Source organism: Malaya genurostris, chromosome 3 (assembly GCF_030247185.1).
Source record: "Malaya genurostris strain Urasoe2022 chromosome 3, Malgen_1.1, whole genome shotgun sequence".
Taxonomy (NCBI): Eukaryota; Metazoa; Arthropoda; class Insecta; order Diptera; family Culicidae; genus Malaya; species Malaya genurostris.
In genome coordinates, this window is record NC_080572.1 from 278,107,759 (window position 1) to 278,131,325 (window position 23,567).

General features: G+C 37.7%; 1 protein-coding gene across 1 annotated transcript in view; it reads left to right on the top strand.

Moving 5' to 3' along the window:
* The first annotated feature begins 7,444 nt into the window (after positions 1-7,444).
* The window catches only part of LOC131436094 (facilitated trehalose transporter Tret1-2 homolog), a 38,963-nt gene continuing 22,840 nt past the window's right edge, over positions 7,445-23,567 (top strand). Inside the window, exons 1-2 of the mRNA XM_058604579.1 lie at positions 7,445-8,479; positions 15,503-15,768. Of these exons, the coding sequence (XP_058460562.1) occupies positions 8,472-8,479; positions 15,503-15,768 (274 nt within the window). The 5' untranslated portion in view covers positions 7,445-8,471. The remainder of the gene's footprint in view (positions 8,480-15,502; positions 15,769-23,567) is intronic.

The following is a 23,567-nucleotide window of genomic DNA, read 5'->3' on the forward strand; positions in this document are numbered from 1 at the left end:
AAGCGCTGGCATAAGTGTGTTGCAGTCGATGGGGGTACTACCACATGAAGGGGACAATATCGACTTTGATGAATAATTTTGTATTTTCAATTTTCTGAATAAATTCCGGGAACTTTTTGATCAAGGTAGTATAAATGTTTTCACTGTACCAAAACATTGATTCGACCGATGGATGTCGGGATGATCCCACAGATCCTAAATTTCCTCGATCGAACAACACCACTTTCTGACGGCGCTTGAACTCCACGTACGAACGAAGCCCCTGATGCGTCAGTCACGTATCGGCAAGCTGCTGCTTAGTGCCAGTACCGCCGTGAGTGTCGTTGCTTGTGCTGTTGAATTCATCAATTTAATTAATCTGCCCGCCGCGATATCATTGAACTCAATTGGCTTGAATTGAACTGCGACCAGCATCGTTGGATGTCCAAGTCGTAAACAAAACGGCGATATCACGGGCGGCGGTCAGAATGCGTCAAGAAAGCTCCAATGAAATCTCAACCAAACGATATTTTATTACTTAGTGCAGGCATTTTGGCCTTTTAATTTGGTTCATAATGTGCTGTAAATTGAACGTGATAGTCGATGGGGAAAAACATAAAGAAAATTTCCATCGCAAAAGCAACAACCAATAGACTTTGTGGAAAAATACAACCACTGCCGATACTCAATGACAATTAAGGATCTCTGTTGTCCATCAACAAAGTTATTACTTTGATTTTTTTTATGTTCTAATATGTGTTAGTAAACGACATGCAATGTGCGTCTTGTCTTGTGTTGTCACACTGTATTCGCTCTCTTACAGCAAATCTTGCAATTTTGCAATTCTGATCACAGAAGACGAAACAAGTTCATAACTCATCTAACAAGAAGTCCAATTTTTTCCAGATCATTCTGCCGCAGGGAATTTGCTCTCTGAACGATGTCAAAGTTCTACATGGACGAGTTCTCCATAGAACCGGCCATGACTCGTATCAGCTAGGCCTATCTTCGAACGCCATTGTGTAATTGATGATATAGATGTAACCTACTAACCGCCGGAGATAAATTTCTATTGATAATATTTGGTCCGCTATTTGCAATTGAATACCACTTCGAGTTGATTATTGCCGATTCCGTACCCTTTCTTGGTTTGGTGTACCGAAGCAAGCTGGAGTTTGAAGTTAGTGTAGGAAGCCGGTCGAAACCGGTTTAATGAACCTGTCTGGTACTGATGTCAGTATTCTAGTAGTAGCATCGATATTTGCGCCGAAGGACAGTTGAATTGATACATACTAATGAGGCATCTTTTGGGTGTTTTTTTTTGCATACCGGTTCAACCAAGCAGGGTGCGTGAATATGGACAGGTCTTCACGGGTGACTATTTGACGAAACTACTCTAAAGCGTTGTTGTACCTGAAAAGGTTGATGACATTTCAAGTATTCAGCTTTGAAACATTCATACAGATTTAATTTAATCACGTAAATATCACTTCAAGTGAAGACAGTGTGTTGGTTTGTTGTTTCTCTCTGATTTCCACGGGTAAATTGATAGTCCTAGAATTCTTGGCATAAGACTAGTTGATATATGTTCAAGTGAAAAGTCATAAAATGACAGGCAAGATCGCACTTGAAATGATGTACCGGAACTTACTTCCTCATGAATCTACATTAATAATTTGCGTTGCATTGCACTGTGATGGTGGTCTTTTACTAAGTCTTCGCATTGATTCAAAATTTTTATTCCGCTAGGCAACTTATGCACACTTTGAAAAAAATCATCTTTATAGATGCACATAAAATTAGTGTCGTAATTCACTTACATTTAGAATTCAAAGCATTTTAAAATAAGTCATATCAATGAATTCACAGTTAATTTAGCTGGAGTTTACATCGATACAGACACAAGTGCCATCATCGAAGGAATTACGGCATGCTTGAATTTACGTCAAGCGTAAATTTCATTTTTTCTATGAGTGGGGATAAAACTTCATTGTAAATTCAATAATTCATCATTTTCCTCAAAATGCCTGTAATTGTCTCTACCCACGGAACTACTAAAACTATTTTGATTTTTCTTCAACAGGTTACTTGTGAGCTACACATCGTGTAAATTTACGTCTTCTGAGATCTACACATCCAAGTACTGAAAATGACTCCTTTCAATAGTAGATCTAACACATATTCTGACATATTTTCGTGTGCTTAAACATGTAAATTTATTGTGCTTGAGGAGCGGGGTATGTTTGACACATATTCAAATCATTCTCGTTAAATGCAGTCATTTTACGAATTACGTTCTGTAATACTGCGTCACCGGTAAATTTCATAATTTTTTGCTGAGACGTCGATCGGAGAACTATTTTAAACGAAATTCTGCATAAATTATATGTATATTGTGTCTAACTTTATTTAGAAGTTTTGTATAAAACGTTAAATGTTAGTTATGATTGAAATCGTCTATTCGTTTCCGTTCAGCATCGTTTAATCCAACTATTCCTAAAATAGTATGCCATTTCACTCATAACTGTCCCATATCTCCGAACCGGGATTGTTTGACATAATTTCCTAAACTTGATCAGAGATATCATTCCAGCTTTTGAATAAGTCTATATTTATCGAAATTCGTTGATTATTTTCGAGAAGTTTGAATCGATTACGTCACTTATGCCAATAGTAGCTTTCGAACGAGTCTAAGCCTGAGAAAATCGGTTCAGCCATCTCTGAGAAAAGTGAGCGGTCACTCATATCATTATATCCTGGGAACCAGAAGTTACAACGTTTGATTTTCGAACTTGATCACGAGCATGAGCTTGTTAAAATCGGTTCTCTGAGAAAATTAAGCGGTAAGAAAACAACACACTTTGTCGGTTACGTCACTTATACTATTATACCTTTAGAAGTGAAAGTCACAGCCATTTGATCTTCGAACATGATCAATGCACAGTGCACTATGGTCCGAAACGGGAAATTAGCGTGACAAAAATATTTTCACTATTAAATATTAGTTTTTTGTAGTTGGTGTCTTCACAAAAATCTGAAATCTAACTATCTTAATTGTACTCGAAAATTATTTTGTTGTACAATAAAGTTATAGTAAATTTTTTTGCGAGCAACTTTGCTGAAAAAGCACCTCTCTAGCTCTTCATTTGATTGAGTTACATCAATTTTCCCGAGTAAAAGTAGGGTAGCTCCTGAAAAATCACTTTTTTTGTTCTAACTTTTTTGTGAAACGTTCCACCGAAAAGTTGTCTTTAGAAGAGTTGTTGAACTAATCATTGCGCACAATTTTGCTCAACCAAGCTTTTTCATATGAGCAACCAGTGAAAAGTTATGATTGTTTTTTCATCAAAAACTAGTTAAGCTTCAAATATCAATATTCATTAGATGGCAGATCGATAAAAATGTATCCTATGCGGTTGCTGATAGCTCATAATGGACGTAAAAATTCAAGAGAAAATTTGAAGGGTGTTATTTTTTTTAACTTATTTAAATTAGTTTTAAAAATACCTTCAAAAAACATTGCATAACTCTCAAACGCCTTAACGTATCAACATACTTTCTTCAGCAAAATAATAGTATCAAATTAGTTCTACAAATGCTCCATACATTGTCCTTTCGAAAAGTGAAACACACAAAAACTACAGCCGAAAATAGATTGCAGAACAATTTTAATTCATTTATTACCAATATAACTACTTGAATAGAGTTTGAGGAACTGAGGATTAGAGATACTGTGTAATATGGTTATTCCGAACTAGTTGGCCATGATAAATTTATGAAAAGAAATCCTTTATTATACGAGGTTAAACTTGAGCATAATGAAAACCGGATGAAATTTAAATTATTCCTTCACAAATTTACGAACTTTTGATCGAACGCTCTTCATCAAGTTCCGGACAAGTGTTGCATCGAATTTTTTTGACGCTTGAGCCCAATTTTTTTTGAACTCCCGCATGTTTTCAGCTGCCTCACCAGTCTTCTTGAAGACCCTCTTCACGATTGCCCAGTAACGTTCGATGGGTTGAGGCTGAGGCCAATTTGGTGGATTGATATTTTTCTCCACGAAATGTATACCCTTTTCCGCAAGCCAATTGAGAGTGGTTTTGGCATAGTGAGCCGACGCTAAATCCGACCAAAACAGTGGAGGTGTACTATGCTTTTTATATAAAGGCAGCAATCTCTTCTGGAGACACTCAGATCGATAGATTTCTGCATTTATAGTTCTGGTAGTGTAAAAAATGGTTGACTTCAAACAACAGGAACATATTGCTTGCCATACCAATACCTTTCGACCGAATTTCTCCACTTGAATAGACCTGTCCGCATCGCTCGCAACCTCCCCAACGACGACAGTAAAGTATTGTGGACCTGGAAGGGTATTTGAGTCCTCATTTACATAAATCTCATCGTCCATCGAAACTCATGCATCCGGACCCTGCAAAAGACGCGAACACAACTTCCGGGCCCTTGTTTCTGCTCGCTTCTTGTATTCTACTCTTTGTTTCGAGATTTTCTGCTTCTTGTAGGTCTTCAGGTGATTTCGCCTCTTGATACGCTGGACCATTTCGACGCTCGTTCCTGCTTTTTAGACCAAATCGCGTATTGACATTGATTTGTTCTTCATGATTAGAGATACCACTTTCTGGTCCAGTTTCGGGTTGGAAGAACCGGGTTTTCTGTCTCTTCCTGGTAGCTCATCCAAAGAATAGTGTGCCCCAAACTTATTAATGATGGTTTTAACACTGGCATGATGAATTCCAAACCGCTTCGTCAATTTTTGCATAGTAATAACCTTCTCACTTAGCCATATGTCCAGAACCTTAATTTTCACTTCCTTTTTAATACGCGACATTTTGAAAACGCAGAATTTCAACCGCACAAACAAGTAAACAAACGAAAGTTGACAGCCAAAGGCACAGCATGCTGTGATCTGAGCATAAAAAACCATCACAAATACATGCGTACAACACAAATGTATGTGGATAGCTTATTTTCGATACACTCCTTAGACCCTTAAACAAACAAAACGTTCAGGAATTTCGACTTTCAAGCGTCGCAATTGAAAATAACGAATGTTTTTTTAGGAGTTTTGTTTTTGCCTTTCTCATATAGAAAGGTTATACAAACACTGTGAAAACCGATTTTTGAACAGAGGCCCGGAGGGCCGAGTGTCATATACCATTCGACTCAGTTCGTCGAGTACGCAATATGTTTGTGTGTGTATATGTGTGTAAGTAACGTTTTTTTGCACGAATTTTCTCGGAGATGGTTGAACCGATTTTCACAAACTTATATTGAAAGGAAAGGTCTTGTGGTCCCATACAAATTTCCTATATATTTTGTGGATACGACTTCTAGTTCCGGAGTTATGGAGTGAAATTTGCAAAAAAAATGAAAATATGTGTTCAAACTTTTCTCAGAGATAGCGCGACCGATTTTCACAAACTTCCGGATCCGGAAATACAGGGTAAAGTGTGTTAAAAATTTTATACCACCACTGAAAAGGGCGAAAAAACGTAAAAAAATTTCTAAATCGACCTCCAATCTTCTTCAATTGATAATTTTTATCGGTTGACGGTCAAACAAACCGATTTCGGTTATTCTTTTAAGAATCGAAGAAAATTATTTTAAAGAATACCACAGTATTATATATGATAGTATGATTGATATGAGAAAGGCATCATTGAACTACTAAGTGGATTAAAACAGGTTTTTTTTCAATAGGGATTAATCTATTTTCTGAAATTTTTTTGATAGTGTAAAGTGACGCCTCTACTCAGTATTGTTTGACAAATCATCTAACCCAGTCATAACTCCAGAACAACGTTTTCAAATCGTGGAAATTTATTTTCAAAATCAGTGTTCAATCAAAACTGTTTATAGCGCCATATTCTCTTCAGTGCATTTTGTCGTGAATACGACTTACTTTACTATGAGGCGCCTTTTCAAAATTAGCCATGTGGAAGAATTGGCAGAACTTGATCGTGAATATCTCGACTTGTATTAATGGCAGCAACATAATTCTTTCGCTATTTCATCAAAAATATGATCAGGAATTTAGGATAATATTTTGAACAGTGTGAGATAACCACAAACAACTCAAAAATCAGGTTTTCTAAAAATTTTAAAACAACGCGGAAAACTCTTTACTTTTGCTTGAGTTTTTCGCGCAAGGACGACGATTTTGAGGTAGTCAGGCACATATTTTCAACTGAACGTTATAAAAGGCGAGCCGTTGTCGAAAATCGATCATTTCTTCTTGTACGTTGGATGAAATCGTTGGATCAGCTGCTGGTCGTTTGCATTGGAGAAAAAGAAAACAAGAAACAAAAAATGGACACATGTTATCTAAAGAACTATTAACATTACTTCTTTTAAATTCGAAGGTAGAAATCATCAGTTTAGTGAAAATCCAAAATAATTTGATTTGCTTCGTGCACTTTTCGCGGTGCGAAAATCGTTCGAGAAAAATGTTCCGAACTGTGCTAAATATCGTAGAGAATTCCACAATTTGGTCCTTCTAAAAGGCAGAAATGAATCCTGTACAGTATCTTGATAGTTTCTTTCAATGAAATATGCAAATCCGAAATGAGATAATCGACGTCAAAAATCGTTGAAAATTTTAATAGTGAGAAGGGGGAAAGTTTCGCAATTCACACAATCGATCAACTATCAATTCGAATTCGAAAGTGTAAAGATCATCGTGTCAGTTTTATTCGTATTCACGACATCCAGTTATGTACCTGACTTTGACTCATAGCAGTTCGTGTTGAACTGCCATGCCACACAGCAGTTCAACATAAACCGCAAAGCAGACGTAAAGTTATCTCTACTTGAGACACGTCAACTTCAACAGTCATATGCGCTCAATACAAAGTACGGTTAGTTGTAATCATCAAAATTAATTATTTGGCGTATTTTCGATTCGATTATGTGTCTCTGTTTGGCAAAATCGCACTTTTCATTGTTCTGTATATTTTTTATGTTTCCGGGTTGTGATTGTGCTAAAAATATGCATTCCTGCAGTAATGTGAGGGTTAAGCGACGCTGCATGAGTATTGTGTTGTAGTAGAATGTTAGCTGAAATTCACATTAAACAGTGAAATAAGAAATTGATGTACTAGAAAATAAAAGGTCTGAGTAAAAATCTCAAAGGATTCTATGCGTTACGTTTATTGGTAACGCTTGTGACAAACTATTGGCTGAGAGAGGCGGTCGCTATGGTTTATCATCATAAAATGTAAACAGAGAGCCAATCAGCTGGGAAACCGCTCGGCATTACCAGGAAAAACTAGCGGATACTCTCGTGTTCTCGCGCATTTTTTACCGGTTCACTCAATATTCGTTTCATTTTCTCGCTCTCTCTCTCTCTATCTCTGACACCCGATGGTGAACAGCTGTTTTCGCGGCACCCAACGAAAGCGGGAAGACAAACGCGATTTAAGTAGACTTGAATCGGAGCTGCAACGGTTTAGTTTGATACAAGACGTGGTTTAGTTTGAACCACCGCACTAAAGTAACCTGCAATAAGTCCAAAATAGATAGACGTTGTCAGTTTTGTTTTGTTTTCATCCAATGAAGCCGACCACAGCTTAGTCAACGTCCATCCGTGGACCGAGAAGCAACGTATTGTATAATATGACAGTTGTGTTGTGCGCGTAGAGAACACAGTTCGAAAAGTTAGTATTGTCGTTTTTATCCCTTATCGTTAGTTTAGCCAACAGTTGGGTTGTAAACATCGCCGCATGTCATATAAAACGATTAGTCAGTGTTTGTGGTATTTGCACAACTCAACCAAAAGTCATCAGGCTTTGTGATAAAAAGAAGTGTAGCCAATGAACTGACTGAGTGCCAACTTGTTGCGTGTGGTAAAATCCTATTAGTGAACAGCCTTTGTCTGCAATTTAGATTCTAATTTGCGTTGCTGTTTTCTGCTACTCGAAGATACACCAGCAAGAGGACATACATTTAATTAATTTTCTTTCATTTTCTACCGGGCGTCGTCTATACGTGCACCATTGTCCTTATCAAACGAGAAAGGATAGCAACTGATGACATGCTGTGAGATCAATAACGAATCAAACTACTATCGTTATCAAACCTGAATAAAGGAGGTGAACAATGATAACGATTGGCTTCGAATATCAACTGAATTTATCTCAAAACGCGGACTGCTCGAAGAGTTCGATTTTCTAGTCGAAACAGGCCTAACAAATTTTCCTGTATGTTCCCGAAAAACTGTGATACTGTGCTTAGAAAAAACACAAATTTTTCCATTAGTTTATTGTAAGTGAACGAATGTGTATTTGTGTAATCGTCGAAACGAAAGTAAGGAGAAAGACCGAACGTAGCAAAACAACACTGACGAGAAGGTACTGTCCTATCGAGTTGCCTCTCTGCTCGAGAGATCGTTGCTTTTGAGTTCTGGTAGTTTCGGAGTGACCATCCGAAAACGAAACAGAAAGAAGAGGTGTGCACAAACAAGCGATAAAATGACGGGGTAAGTTTTTGATCGTTGTTTACATTCTAGATTGCTACGAACCAGCTTCACTGGTATTTTGGCATGATATCAAATCATTCAATTATGCGCACAAAAGGACCAACCTCCTTCATCGACTTTCGTACGGATACCTGCGTGGATGTAATTTACCCCAACCGGTTTGTTTTTTTTTTTTATTTTGGCAGTCTTTGCGACCTAAGTCTGCAATAGCGAGGTAAAGTTCATCGAAGAACAATGGCATCAAGTAGAAGTCGATGATATTGCGCAATTTAATATTGTTATGATTTGCGAAATCCAGGACTAGAGCGTGTAATTTTTTCAATAATTAAGCAAAATGATTGTTAGTAGTTTTCTTCGGAGCTCATCAGTTAGTCAGTTTGGGGATCGTACCACTTGAACGAATTTGTTCTGATACATTAAGACCCAGTCGGAAACCATACTCTGTTTTTTTTTCATTACGTTTCGTCTTCGACTGTTCAGTACATAGCAGTTTCAATTGAACTGCTGGTGCAACTTTGGCGAAATTGTTTCCTCCAAGATTTCTGAAAAGAGCGTGCTTCAGTGCATTTATTAGAATTGTGGCACTAAGGTAGAGTGAATTTCAACCTTTGCATTGTGATTGCATTGAATTTGATCTGCTGTGCACTGCAAAGTCAAAGACGACTTGAGAAGACTTGAGCGAGCAAAAAAAAGGTCCCAAGGATCCAAGGATTAGTTTGCCGCCCCACTAATACGATGCGCCCGGGGCGATTGTCCCCTTCGCCCCTCGCCACTGTCCACAAATGATCTCACTTTGTTTATAAAACTCATTCACGAGTTTTAGTGAAATCCTAGTGCGTGTCGCAATTAGTGAAGTTTTATGAGACACGAAGTGATTAAAATTTCCATTGGTTTCCTACCAGCTGTACGAAGCACTTTACTGGGAGATTAAAATGATCTGATAAGTGAAGGAGATGCCTTCGAACTAGCTGGCTGTCGCCATGGCAATACAGTCAAGTCTCGTTTTCAAAGTTATGCAATTTTTTTGCGAATTTTCGAACTTTCGCGGTTTTCTTATTTTGTTATATCTGAAAAAGTTTACGTTTCATACTTTTCTATAACATTCGACATCAAAATAAATTTTTTTATTATGCTATCAGATATTCGTTCGAAATCAAAGCTGGGCTCAATCAAAAGCAATCTTTGTATGACTGTTTTATGTTTTGCCTTCGGCTGTTCAATACATTAGCAGATTCTTCTGGACCGCTAATGCCACTTCGCGGATCAATATGATCCGCAAAACAGACGAAAGTGAATGCTAAAAAATTCGTTGAAATGTGCACTCGTGTGTGTGAGACGCAGACATTTTCCGATTTCGTCGAGCTGAGTCGAAAAATATGTAACACTATGAGACATAAATTCTATTAAGGCAAAAATATAAATAACTTATTTTGGGATAATCGATTTCTAAGTTTCATTTTTGTAATACAATAAACATATTGTTGATGCACAATTGCATATGTCAGAAGACAAGTTTAAGTGAGCTTCACTGTACATGAAGTTGAAATCGATCAACGTTATTATTCGATCAGTTTTATTAGTAGTTGAGAGAGTTTGCGATTACATTCGTCTGCGATATAGGCTTTCCGGCATATTCTACGCAATATGCTTTCCGGTAGAGACAAACTTTGTTCATATAATAATGTACGCAGACTATATAAGGGCAGTGCTGATCAAATCAGATACGATACCTATTACGGTATTACGATACCTATTACGGTATTACGATACCTATTACGGTATTACGGTACTGTGGTATTACGGTACTACAGTACTACGGTACTTCGATAGTATATCAAGTTTTTATATTCGTCGTGATTGTCGTAGTCATAGTAATTGTTTGTCATAGTCATTATAATATACTAGTCAGTTAATCAAGAATAAACGCGTACCAGTTTATTACATCACATCCGAAGTGTTCCGCGGTGTCCCCATCCGTGCGAAAGCCGTGCCATGGCTTAATGTATTCGAAGTGTCCGCAGTGTCCCAATCTGCACGAAAGCCGTCCAAGGCTTAAGTTGGAAAGGTGTCGCAAGCTTATTATTTCCGTACAATTTAAACACAACGTAGGGTTCAGATGAGCCTCATCATAATCGTGTGGTGAGCGCCATCACATATTTTTTTTACAGTGTACACTATCCTAGTCATTGCCTAAAACATTGCACAAGACACCAAATCGATCGAATCAGACGTTTTTGAAAAATAAATGTTTTTTAAATTTTTCAAGAAACTTTTTCTTAGGCCCGTCTCAAAAGTGAAGGTAAAGCTGAAATTTAGAACTGATGATGCAAATTGTCATTTTTGATCATGAAGCATTTGCAAAATTTAAGTCAAATGAAAAAAACACAAAAAAATCGACTTTCGAATTCAAATGGACCTACTCATGTCCACTAATTCGAGCTAGTTCAATACTACAATGAAACCCTGTTTTAAAGCACATAGTGGTGTAATGACACATTTTTCATACTACTCATAGTTTCATAAATATGACTAGAGGATTTCTTAAACCATCTGTCAAAAAACAAGAAAATTATTTGGGTATAAAATAGCATAACATTTTCAATTAGAGCCGAATTTAGAATTTTTCCTTTTATTTCATGGCCTTCCGCACTAAAATACTCACATTCCGAGCTACCTGGTCATGGACACGTATTTAAAGATGGCCGAGTAAGCCTTTTTTCAAACCCGAAGCCGTTCCGAAACCGAGATTAATTTTTCTTCCAAATCTGAACCCGACTCGTACCCGATAAAAAAATTAAAATCTACCCGTACCCGACCAGTACCCGAATAAATTCCCGAAACCGGGTCAAATTTTTTAACCCGACCCGTGCCTGTTGACACTGAAAAAAATCGGATCCCGTACTAGAGATGGTCGGGTAATCAAAAAAAAATAAAAATCTTCACCCGCACCCATTCCGAAACCGAGAAAGTTCCGAAAAACCTCGAAATCCGACAAAATTTAACGTGAACCCGACTCGTATCCGTTGAAAATGAAAAAAATCGACACCCGAAACTGACAAACATATTTTTTTCTGTATCCGAATCTGACAAATACCCGTCGGGTTTGGGTCTAATATCGATCAGCAGGATCACAACAAGCGTCGCAGTGAAACCAAAATCAGAGGGATGTTGGATTATAAGGTCGCCAAGAAATTTAATGCAAACTAAAGCACCAGTCGGAAGGAATAGTTTTTTTAGTTCAATTTGAACTGCTCTGCACTGACGAGTCTAAGACGAAACGTAAAGAAATGTTGAGAATCTAGAGGCCAAAAGTCGTGCCCGGAAGTTGTAAAACCACTTCCACTTCTTACGAAATATGAAGAATGCATCATCATGGAGGAATAATTGTACCTAAAGACTGTTTATGGGCAGCTTCTAGGACAAAAGTTCTATGAAGCCATTGCTCGAGGGGATTTCCCTAGCAATGTCAAATTCTTTTGTGCCGATAAACTTACAAAAACCTTATAATTTGGCATCTGGCATCAGCATTTGCAACTGCGGACAGACAACAGGATTCTCAACTATTCAAGCAGAAGTTTGTTACAAAGCACTATTCCTTCAAAAGCGTGACTGAGTGGAAACAAAGATTGAAAAAGTCAAATGAACGGAAAACTCACAGAAAAGAAATTTTTTTTGGAAAAAGAATCTCTCAGAAGCATGTAATACCTGTATATCTGTACATCCGAGTGAAAAACTGGCTATCGGACCCGTTTAGAGAGGTCGCATCACCATGTGGAAAACAATGAAATCCAACACAAAAACCGAAAATGGGTATTTATCTGTATGAAAAATGAATTATAGGTTAAAAAATCAAAACAACATAACAACATTTGAGTGTGTGCTTGTGGTTAAATCAGCTGGCGCGAGTGAAACACATTCTCTTCGCATGAATCGCTCACACGCGCTCTCGTCTAAATACACCCAAGTGACCACTGGCGCGTGATGGTGAGCGAACACTTCTGTGAACTTCAATTAATAGAGAGTAGATCTGGCCTTGTCATGAAAAATTTGCAAGGAAAACCGAAAATTTTACGATAAATTGTTTTATTTTGCTGATTTTGCGTGTCCACGCTTCATCTACGAAAACCATACAGCAGAGTGCTCACCGGCGTGTACACCTCTGTGAAAGTATCTGCATCCATCTCAGAGAATTTATTAGCTAATGCTCTAGCACTTTGGTGCGATTCAGTGGAAGAGGTAAAAGGAAATAAACAAACGCACTCATGATGCGTGCACACTTTACACAACAGTGGTGTGTAAATGTGAAAGAGAAGAGCTCTTGTTGAAGTTGTCAGTGCGAGGGGAGAAATTTTGTTTGCTCTTCGTCACACAGAGGAGATAGACATCTCTGAACGTAAAACAAAATTTGTATTATTGTATCGAGTTAAAAAAAATTGATATAAATACCGATAAATCGCTATAGTTGGCCGCGCTCACATCATTGAGCAATGGTGGAACAAACTGTTTACTAAGGATAGCCAAATCCGACTGTCCAAAACAGGGTTGGGAAAATCAAACCGTATTGAAAAAATCAAAATCACGATGCCGGTACGAAAATCTGTTATCAGTGTTTGGTTTTGATTGCACTAGATACAGCGATTGACAAAAATCATAGCCACTTTATGGCAAAAAGAATGAAAGAATTTCAATGAGTTTGTTTGGTTGGTCGCATCGAAATTTTATGTTTCGTGATGTATTTGAAATTTATTCAGCAGACCGCGTTGGCGGAGTAATATCAATAAAATAAAACAAGAAATAACATTAACATATATGCTGTGGTTAATAATACACGGGAAAAATTCCGATTCAAAAAATGAGCAAAACGAGTCATGATTAGGTGAAAATAATATAATTTCATGTTATGATAATATACCATGATTTAAACTTCTCGGATCATGATGACATCAATCAGAATCATTAACAATTAAAATATTATGTTTTTGAAAGACGACGACGCCTAAAATAACGTGTTTACTTGCATTCATTGCTTCAGTTTTGAATTTGTGTTTCAGAATTTAAACACTTAAGCGAACTGCATGAAAAAACACGTGTGAATCAAACCTCTTAAAAAGAAACTCTATGACGAATTCTTGCAAAAAATAGTCTTATTTATAATATTTAGGTAAATCAATACAGCTTGTGTTGTTATATCTATGAAACAAATGAATCAAAGTGGTTGAACAAAATATTTTTCTGATTTTCGATAGATGGTGTTCCAAATTCACAATCAAATTTATTTTTTGGTTTATGCTAGCTCTCGGAATATTATTCTAGCAACAACGGTCACATCAAATATGCAAGAATACATTCAAACAAAAAGTAACATTGATGTTTGTCAAATGAAAAGCGTAGCCGTGCTTAGTCTCTTATGATGTCAATTTTCGGTTCATTATCTTTATTTTTATGTTATTTTTAAGTCTCTATCAGCCGGTGGGTAAAACAACACGATTATTAAATGAACAGGCTCCAGGATTAAGTAAACATTTTCAGTAGGTCTTGCTTTTCAATGTCTGCTTTTTGCTTTACCATTAATCTATTAAGCAATCTATCACATCACTTGAGGCAGAGGGTTCAAAGTGATATCCGGGTAGAAAATTGGAGCTACGAGCTTAGAAAGAAATTCATTCCTCAAGTAACGCATTTTTGAACCATGATTAATTTTAATGGGAGAAGAGTTATTGCTCATGGTTTCATAATAAGTTAAAATGATTGGTTTCATGATTTTCTAATCATGACAGCACTAACGGATTTCTTTCCGTGTAATTATAATGACAAACTAAACAACAACCACGGCAATTACAGAGCATGTTATGCAGCTGAGTCATTTTAAGCTTAAACATCATGCACAAAAGTAACAAGAGTGCAGGATTTTGCTACTCCAATTCAAACGTGCAATTGAAACGCTGCGCATGCTGTGTGTTTGAAACTGCCCAACTCTGCGCTCCTGTTACTTCTTTAAATCAAATTTATGTCAAATAGCGTTTTATTGGGTATAATAAAAATAGTGCATGAACATCATCATCAGGTAAATCAGTATAAACAAAGTCTTTTGTTGATCTGATCACTATGTGGTGTGATATATGTGATGATATAATTTTGCATTGCGTAGTGAATGCTGAATGCTCAATGTCATTACGATTCAAACTTATTATTTTCGTAAAACCTTCATCTAGAATTCATTTCTCCTAATCTAATCTCTTAATCTTAATTGCGAATCAAACAATCGGTTGCGAAATCGGACACAGGATGCATCAAACAAGAACATATGTTGAAACTACGTAAACCGTGCCGTAACGAAACCAATAGTTTTTCCATCTCTGTTGATAAGGAGTGTTAAAGGTGAATTCGCCCAAAGACACAGAATTGATCATTTTCCATGGCTTTGAAAGCCTCATTGACACGCGTTATCCTCTAGTTATAGATTTCAGTAGGATTACTGTTGTCACTAATTTAAACAGCCAATGCTTGATCTTATATGATGTAAGAATTATTATTATTGTTTATCGTTTATTTATACCCGGTTTCAATCAAATGCGGTCTTTCGTCGGGTTTGAATCAAGAATTAGCTCAAATCACTACAGATTTTGTGTGACGGAAGATCAGTACGTATTTTTAACGATGTGATTTAAAGATCACTGATCAATTGATCAGTAGTGATCTTTATCGGGAAAATTCACAAGCGATCTTCTTTGGCAGTGATCTCGATTTGACGATTTTTTTTATCTTGATTTTTCCAGCCCTGGTTCCAGGTATTCGAAGAACAGTTTGAGGTTTCATAGAAATCTAATCGCAATCTTTTCTTAAAAATAACAAAAATTGACATCCACTTTGAGTACTCAACGCTGTTATTAACGTGATTCCGAGATAAATCAGTTTTTTTACGTCTATATATTAAATGACTCAAGCTATAGTTCTTCATAGGGTACTGCTTTAAAATGCTTTCTCGATCATCCCGTAATTTCTAACTTTCTCTACTTTCAACAGGAAAGAAACATCCGCCCTAGTGGACAAAGGCGCATTGCCCAAAATCGTGGCCACCAGCGATAAAGGTGTAACCCTTCCGAACCTCGAGGGTCAGCCCAGCAAGAGCGAACGGGGCAAAGCATTACGGCAAGTGATAGCCGCTTTCATTGCCAACATCGGTACGATCAACACCGGGCTGATATTCGGTTTTTCGGCTGTCGTTATACCGCAGCTGCAGGCTCCAGATTCCATCATCACAGTGGACGAAAGCCAGTCATCGTGGGTCGGTAAGCAAACGACAACTAATTAGCACTTTTATTAGGTAATCATTCTAAAACGTTTGCGACTGGGGACTGCCAAAAACGCCGTTTGAAGAACGCGACCTGCCTCAACGGAATTCTTTCCACGTCGTATCAGCATTATACATGAGAGTTCGCAAGCTGTTTCTGCTTCCTTCTCATGTAGAGATCTAAATTTAAACCTCAACACATTGGTTTACTCTAGCGTTTCGGTGGGTAAATTTTGTTAGCACACATCTATTGCAAACAAAGCCGGTCAATCGTACAGCACGGAAGAATCTGAACCAGCTGGTTACGAAGATCCACTGCCTTTAGTCAACGCCGGTTTGTTTGATTCCATGCGAGCACCATTTTTCACGGTGCATGTTTGTTAAAATTAGAAGTTGATTTACTCGAGGAAGCAAGATTGTCGTTGACAGGCATTTATTTTTGTTTCGTTAAGGAAAATTACCTGTTCTATCGTCACCTAAAAGTGTTTATACAAGTTTTTTGTTTACAGGAAAACACTTTTTTACGTTGCCCATATAGCGTAATAACATAAAAATTCGAGCTTGATAAAGTAACGAGTGTTTACATAAGTTTGGTCTTGTTAGTAGTTAAAATTATAAAATGTCATAACAGTTTAGATATAATTTTGTTATGATGTGTTAATCGGGTTTCCATTGATAGTTTAGCAACCCAAACAATCAATATATATCTGACGGAAACAGTAGTAAAAACTTCTAATTTCTAGTTTGCGGAAACGACTCACGAAAAACCTTCTCTCGTTGGACGCGGTTAAAAAAGAAGAAAATTTATTTTGGTATGTTTAAACTGTTTACCATAAGATAAAATTTGGGAAATATCTCAATGCCAGTTCAAAGTACCACCCAAAGCAATTCGTCATCCATAATCGTGTCCTTTATTGCACACAACGGGACGCCAAAAAAACGAAAACGAAGGACAGAAATAACTAACCATAGATACTCGCTCGCTGTTGTCCGTCCACCCAGCAATCAGTTGAACCATTTTTCCGAACTGACACGAACCGGTTAGCGTTAAGTTTCCACCACTCTCACTTCAGCGACACCACCCCGAAGGCCGTAAACACGTGAACTTTGCACCAGTAAACAAGATTTTATCGGAATGAAATTATGAACGCCAAGCGCTGATGGGTGTCAAGAAAAAGGAAACCAAAACAACTGCCAGCGAGTATCATATTAGACCAAATAAAAACAAACTGATGGTACTTTTCTGTTTATGCCGGTTCATACATGACTCGTGCTGTACTGTGAATCTTCTAAAGTCAAATTTACTGCTATTTGATTATATCATTTAGAAATGCCAAGATATTGATTGAATGTAGGACTACGTCCTCGTTTACCAAGAGAAAGTATTTTAAAATTACTAATTACTGAAATTTTTCGGAATAGTGGGGATTTAAGGATCAGAGCTAATTGGCTCAAGTGACACGTTCCCCTAGTTATTTGTAGATTTGGTCCTTGACGCGGCTTCTCATCATTTTCCTGAAGGGAATTGTGAAATGGGTGTGTTGGTGATTGATGAAAATTTGACAGAAGATGCTCGATTTTTATCTATATTGTATACAACATTTTCAATCCGGTAGAAGATGCTACAAGAATTCGAGTCTCTCAATGCATGAACCTCGAGAGAATTTTTCTACATTTCTTCGCTCCACTTCATACTCTGAGTATTTAATGGCCCTTAAAAAAAATTCAGTCTGATAATGATCGCCGCTGTGTGGAATTTACCAAGAGAGAATCGCAAGTTGACAATTATCGCAGAAAATCGAATCGATGATTCGACTTGATGATTCTCATACTAGGTTGCAATATTTAAAAACCCTTGTGTGGAGCTTTCACATACATTTTCATAGACAGAACTTATACAAAGGTTATATGCACATAGTTAAAATAAGCGGCAATAGTAAAATGATTCTATCGCAGTTATCCACTGCCCATACAGAATCGGATCGCGAAACGAGAATAAGCGACCGTTTGTTGCTTCAGAGAGAATCCCCACAGCAGCGTGCTAGCCGTTGATTCTCAGACGGTTCACCGAGAGAAATTCGCTCTCGCACTAGTGTCTATTCTATGTTAAATGTACCATGCCGGTTTTTTTTTTTTTTGTTGCGATGATTTCCGTTTCGCTTTGATGGCACTGATTCAATCGTGGAAGAGTTACGAGTGAGCGTTCTTTGATACGATAAAAACCATCCTTGATGGGTGAGGTGGAAAAACAGCACAAAACATAAAGAAACAAATCTTTTTGCATCCCCAAAAGGATGCTGAACGATCTGCAGGTACCAAAATGCACATTCAATATGACTTCCAACCCCTGAGATGATTTAGAGATTTTACAAAAGCTACACCATTCTGCATTCCTCGAACGATTCGCAATATGTACAGTCTGTTACTTAAGGGCGTGGTCACGATTACTCGCGATCGGTAAAGTGGAATAGTGCGCTCTTATGTAGCAGACTGTATGAGCAGAAGTAAATTCGGCACCCCCTAAGGGATGCCAAACAATCTGCTAAAATCTTTTAAGGTCAATACAGAAAGTATTCATTCACTCCAGGAAGAACGATAGACCTCTCGGACTATAGCTCCTTACCACATTGGGTGAGAAACGATAGAATATCCTGTGATTTTAGCTCCGCATACACAGACTTAACCAATGCGTCAACGCGGGACAGTTACATATCAGATGATATGAAGTACCGTAGTATCGCAATCACACAAATCACACGAGTAATGCTAAGCACGCTGAATAGAGGCCATGTGATGGATGAGTTTGCAACGTCCAGTCAGAGCTCTGATCAGAGTACTGAAATGATGCTTGGAAAAATGCAGTAGACACGTTGACATTTTCAGATTGAAATCTGGTAAAAATGCTTTTGTCTGAACACAAGTTTGCAAGCTTCGCCAGTAGCTAGCATGATTAGATGTAGTCCAAGAACGAATATTGTGCCTCATCCAACAAGTTGAGAGTAAAGGTAAAGCTAGTTCAGGCCGAACAAAATTATTCGTTGCACCAGCTCTAGCCAACTCATCAACCCATACGTTTCCAGTATTACCAGAGTGGCCAGATACCCATAAGAAAAAAAACAGCATTTGAAATGCTGAGGTCTTCAATTTGAGTTTGACATGCGATCACTAGATTCGACCGTGAATCATTCAAACTTCCTGACTCTTGTAACGAAAATAAATTCATTTACCACAGATTCTCTGCTGCAAAGCCGATTGTATTCGACACAGAATCGCGTAGATTTCTGCTTCGAACACAGTACAGTATCCACCATGTGAATGAGACTGCTCTAGTTTCATTTCAAGACAGTAGACACCAGCACCAGCACGACCATTCAACAGTGAATCGCCCGTATAACAAACTATATGTTTATCAAGTTGTCGTTCCAAAGAACCAGACAACCATTCCTCGTGAAGAGGATATCTCACATTGAATGTTTTGAAACTGCATGTGAGAATTAGGTCACTAGAAGCGAGTAAATACTCATCCCAAGTAACCATTTGAGATCACAAGTGAGTGTTGTTAGTAGCATAGTCTATATAATTACTGTTCCAATGCTCTGTAACCTTGAAACAATAAGGAGTGTACCGAAAAGTAGTTAGCAACATTGATTATTGAATAACAAAGCGAAAAAAAACATATTTTGACATCAGTTTTCGATATATTATACAAAAATTACGTTTTAATGAATTTCACTGATTATATTGAAGAAAATTCTAGTTTCTGTGAAACGCTCGCACTTTGGACTTGACATTCTTCATTAAATTCTGCACAGTTACTCTTGTGACTTTCCTGGTGGCAGCTGTCCAGTTTTTTTGAACTCCTGCATGTTTTGGGACACTGTACCTTCCTTCCGAAAGTACCGCTTGACAATTACCCAATACCTTTCAATTGGCCGAAGATTCGGGCAGTTCGGTGGGTTGATATCCTTTTCCACGAATTGTACATTATTTTTTGACAACCACTGTAGAACGGAGTTGGCGTAGTGGGCTGAAGCCAAATCCGGCCAGAAGAGAGGAGTAGCCTTATGCTTTCTGTACAGTGGCAGCATTCTCTTCTTCAAACATTCTTCCTCGTACACCTTGGCGTTAATTGTGCCCTTCGTGAAGAAAATCGACGACCGCAAACCACAGGTACAAATTGCTTGCCAGACCAGCACCTTCTGTCCAAACTTTTCCATCGCCACCGTGGTGTCAGCGTCGTCCAGGTCCTGGTACACCGATTTCGTATAATATTGTGGTCCGGGCAGTGCTCGAGAGTCTTCCTTGGCGTAGGTTTCGTCGTCGATCAGGATGCATCCGTCTTTATTCTGTAGAATCTGGTTATACAGTTTTCGCGCTCTTGTTTTGGCCTGAACTGGCTGTACCAGGGACTTTTTCGGCACCTTCTGCTTCTTGTACGTTTTCAGGGAGTTCCGAACTTTGATCCGTTGAATCATCCCGATGCTGGTGTTGAACTGCTTGGCCAAATCCCGCGCCGTCGCCGATGGGTTTCTCCTGATGTACTCAACCACTTTTAAATCCCGGCCGGGCTGGCTGGGACCCGTTTTTCTACCGGATCGGGGCAAATCCTTCATGGAAAGGGTCTTACCGAACTTCTGGATAATATTTTTGACACTGGTGTGGTGCACTTTCACCCGTTTTGCAATTTCGTTGTACGTGACACCACTTTCTGAGTACCAAGTGTGCAGAATTTTCTTTCGTGTTTCCGGATCCATTCGACTCATCATTGAAACGATAAACCGTACCGAAACCAATCGATCGCACAGCTGTTATTGACATGTAAACAAACATGTCACCGCAAAACACGCTGCAAAAAATTAAGCCATTTCAGAGTAATAACTGTTTGAATGTTGTTAACTACTTAACGATACTCTCCTGAAGCACAGGATAATGCTTCTGGTTTTAGAAACAAATGTAGTGGTTTTACCAAGAGAAAATATTTTAAAATAACTAAAAAACTAAAATCGTTCGGAAAAGAAGTCGTGGGGTAGGCTAACTTTAAGCCTATTCATCTCAGCTCCAGTAGTCATCTCGTATACGAAAACCATTAGTTAGAATGAGATTTGCTGTCTCTGTTCGATCCATTGACTCTAAGAGGAAAATGAAAATAGGTGCATCCGCTTCGAGTTTTAGCGTAGCTATGACAGCAGTATTGCATAATTGTCAAATTAGTTTTGTTGTTGTAATGATTCTTAAAGTGGAAGCAAAGATATTGTATCGAATTTTATCAGAATTCGTTGATTGAAAATCGAGTCAATTACTCGATTTTCAATCAACGGATTCTGATAAAATCTGATATAATATTTTTGCTTCGGCAGTAATACTGCAGATGCACTTATTTTCATCTTCTCCTTAGATATGGCGACTCCACTAATAAGATATAATAGGAATGATACCATAGGGTGAGACTGAAAATTGATCCTCTTATAGGTCGTGTATAAGCTAAACCTGAACGGAGTTAGATTGGGATACTTTCTGAATTGTGTATCATCACATCCAGAGTAGTTAAATTTACAGCATGAATTCAGCAAACTGGATATTACAGATTCGAGTCCCGTCTCTGGGATAATTTTTTCGTAAATTTACGGTTATTCTATTTTGTTCATCAATGTGTCCTTTTTTTGCGAATTTTCAAAGTTATGTCTTCATATGATCAGTATCTAACGGGAAAGCAGATTGAAAAATTGACATATGAACACAATGATGTAATGAAAACCGCGAAAATATTACCGCATAGACGGGACTCGAACCCGTAGCTAACTCCTAAGCGGGGATATTGTTTTACCAATTAAATTACCCTGCATATGGAAACACATGAAGAGAAAGTCCAATTGACTAGACGAAACAAAGCATGCTTCGTGGAACTTAGCCACCACGGTATTCACTTACAGTCCCGAATCGACGGAAAGAAATTCAACAGGAACATATACAATGATCACGAGTTTATTTCTACCCATCTACTTTGCTCTGTGGTAACATTTTCGCGGTTTTCATCACATCATTGTGTTCATATGTCAATTTTCCAATCTGTTTTCCCCGTTAGATACTGATCATATTAAAACTAGCTCAACACGGCTCTATGTCTTAACAAAGACTAAAAACAAATCGTTGAAAGTTCTGTCGTTTTCTTGTATTTTCTAAGAAATGCACGAAATGTCGAGATCTAGTGTTATTTCGAATTTTTTAAGTCGACTCTCGTTAGTCTACTTAAATAAATTGTTTGTGCATTAACTAGTATAATATACAGAATGAAACAGTGCTTTGATCAAGTAGGCCATTCTTAAGAAAACGAAGTGGGTTCCAGCACCGGAACCGTGAGACCTTTCATTTGAATCTAAGTTTGTGGAAATCCATTAAACCATCGCTGAGAAAAGTGAGTGAGATCCATTTTGGAATATATGACCACTATTTCCGGTGCTTGCGGAACCGGAGACCGGGAACCAGGATAGCCGGAATCGATGTGTTTAGTTGCCTACTAATAACGACTATCGATTTGTGTAGTTTTTAAACAAGTTTAGAATTTTTTTTACGTTTTTGGTTTCGCCAGTTTAAGTGACGGTGTACAATATTTAACACTCTTTACCCTATAACTCCGGAACCGAAAGTCGGATCCGGATGAAATTCAGGAATTCCGTATGGAACCATAAGACCTTTCATTTGAATCTAAGTTTGTCAAAATCGGTTCAGCCATCTCCGAGAAAACCTAGTGAGATTATTTGACACATACACGCACAGATTTTACTCAGCTCGACGAACTGAGTCGAATGGTATATGACACTATATGGCCAATTATTACTAGTCAATATTTCAAGTGATTGCATATACATTTTTATATGAGAGAGGCAAAAAAATATTTTTCAAAACAAATACTTTGGCGTAACACCAGATCTTGACGTTGCTTATAATTAACACAGTGAAAAACAAGGTTTTTTTTTTCAAAAAAAGCACTTGAAGCAATGGACTGAATATTAATGAAAGATGTTTAACCTCTTGAAACTATCGACATCAGAAAATGTTTAGTGTGTGCAAGGTGGTTGAAATGAAAAAAAAGACAAATTTTTCTCTTGCAATTTGATGCTCTGTTGATAAGTGGATTCAAATTTATTCAAAATTCAAAATTCAAAGCAGTAAGTGTTGTGATTAAAATAGTTATAATGAGAATAAAATTATTACAAAAAAAAACTCAATCACAAAGCATGTTATGCAGCTGATTAAAAAATATTGCCCAATTTAGCTTGAATATCATACGCAGAAGTCACAGGAACGTATATTATCGCTACATCAATTCAAACGAGTCATTTTAACACTGCGCATGCTGTGTGCTCGAGACATGCAAAATTCTGCGCTTTTGTAACGTCTGTAAATCAAATTCATGCTCAATAGCGTTTTATTGGGTTCAATCTAAATAGTGCAGTGTAATAAGCCAGCTGGAATTCAAGTAGCCTTTCGTCGCTCTAATCACTATTTGGAATGTGGAAGAAAATATTTTTGTTCATATTGACTACGTTGCATCGAAAATATCGATCGTTGACTCTACGTGCATCGAAAATATCGCGGTCATTATCAGTTGTAATTCAGTTGCGAATTTATTCAGTAAAGAGTTTTTTATCGATTAAAATATAATAATTAAACCTTGCACGAATCACTTCGGTGTCGATTTGAAGCTTAGTGGAAATTCAGCATCGAAATATTATCGGAGACTGTTCTTCCTTTCGATTATATTTTGAGCGATATTTCTGTGTGTGAAAATTCGTCCTC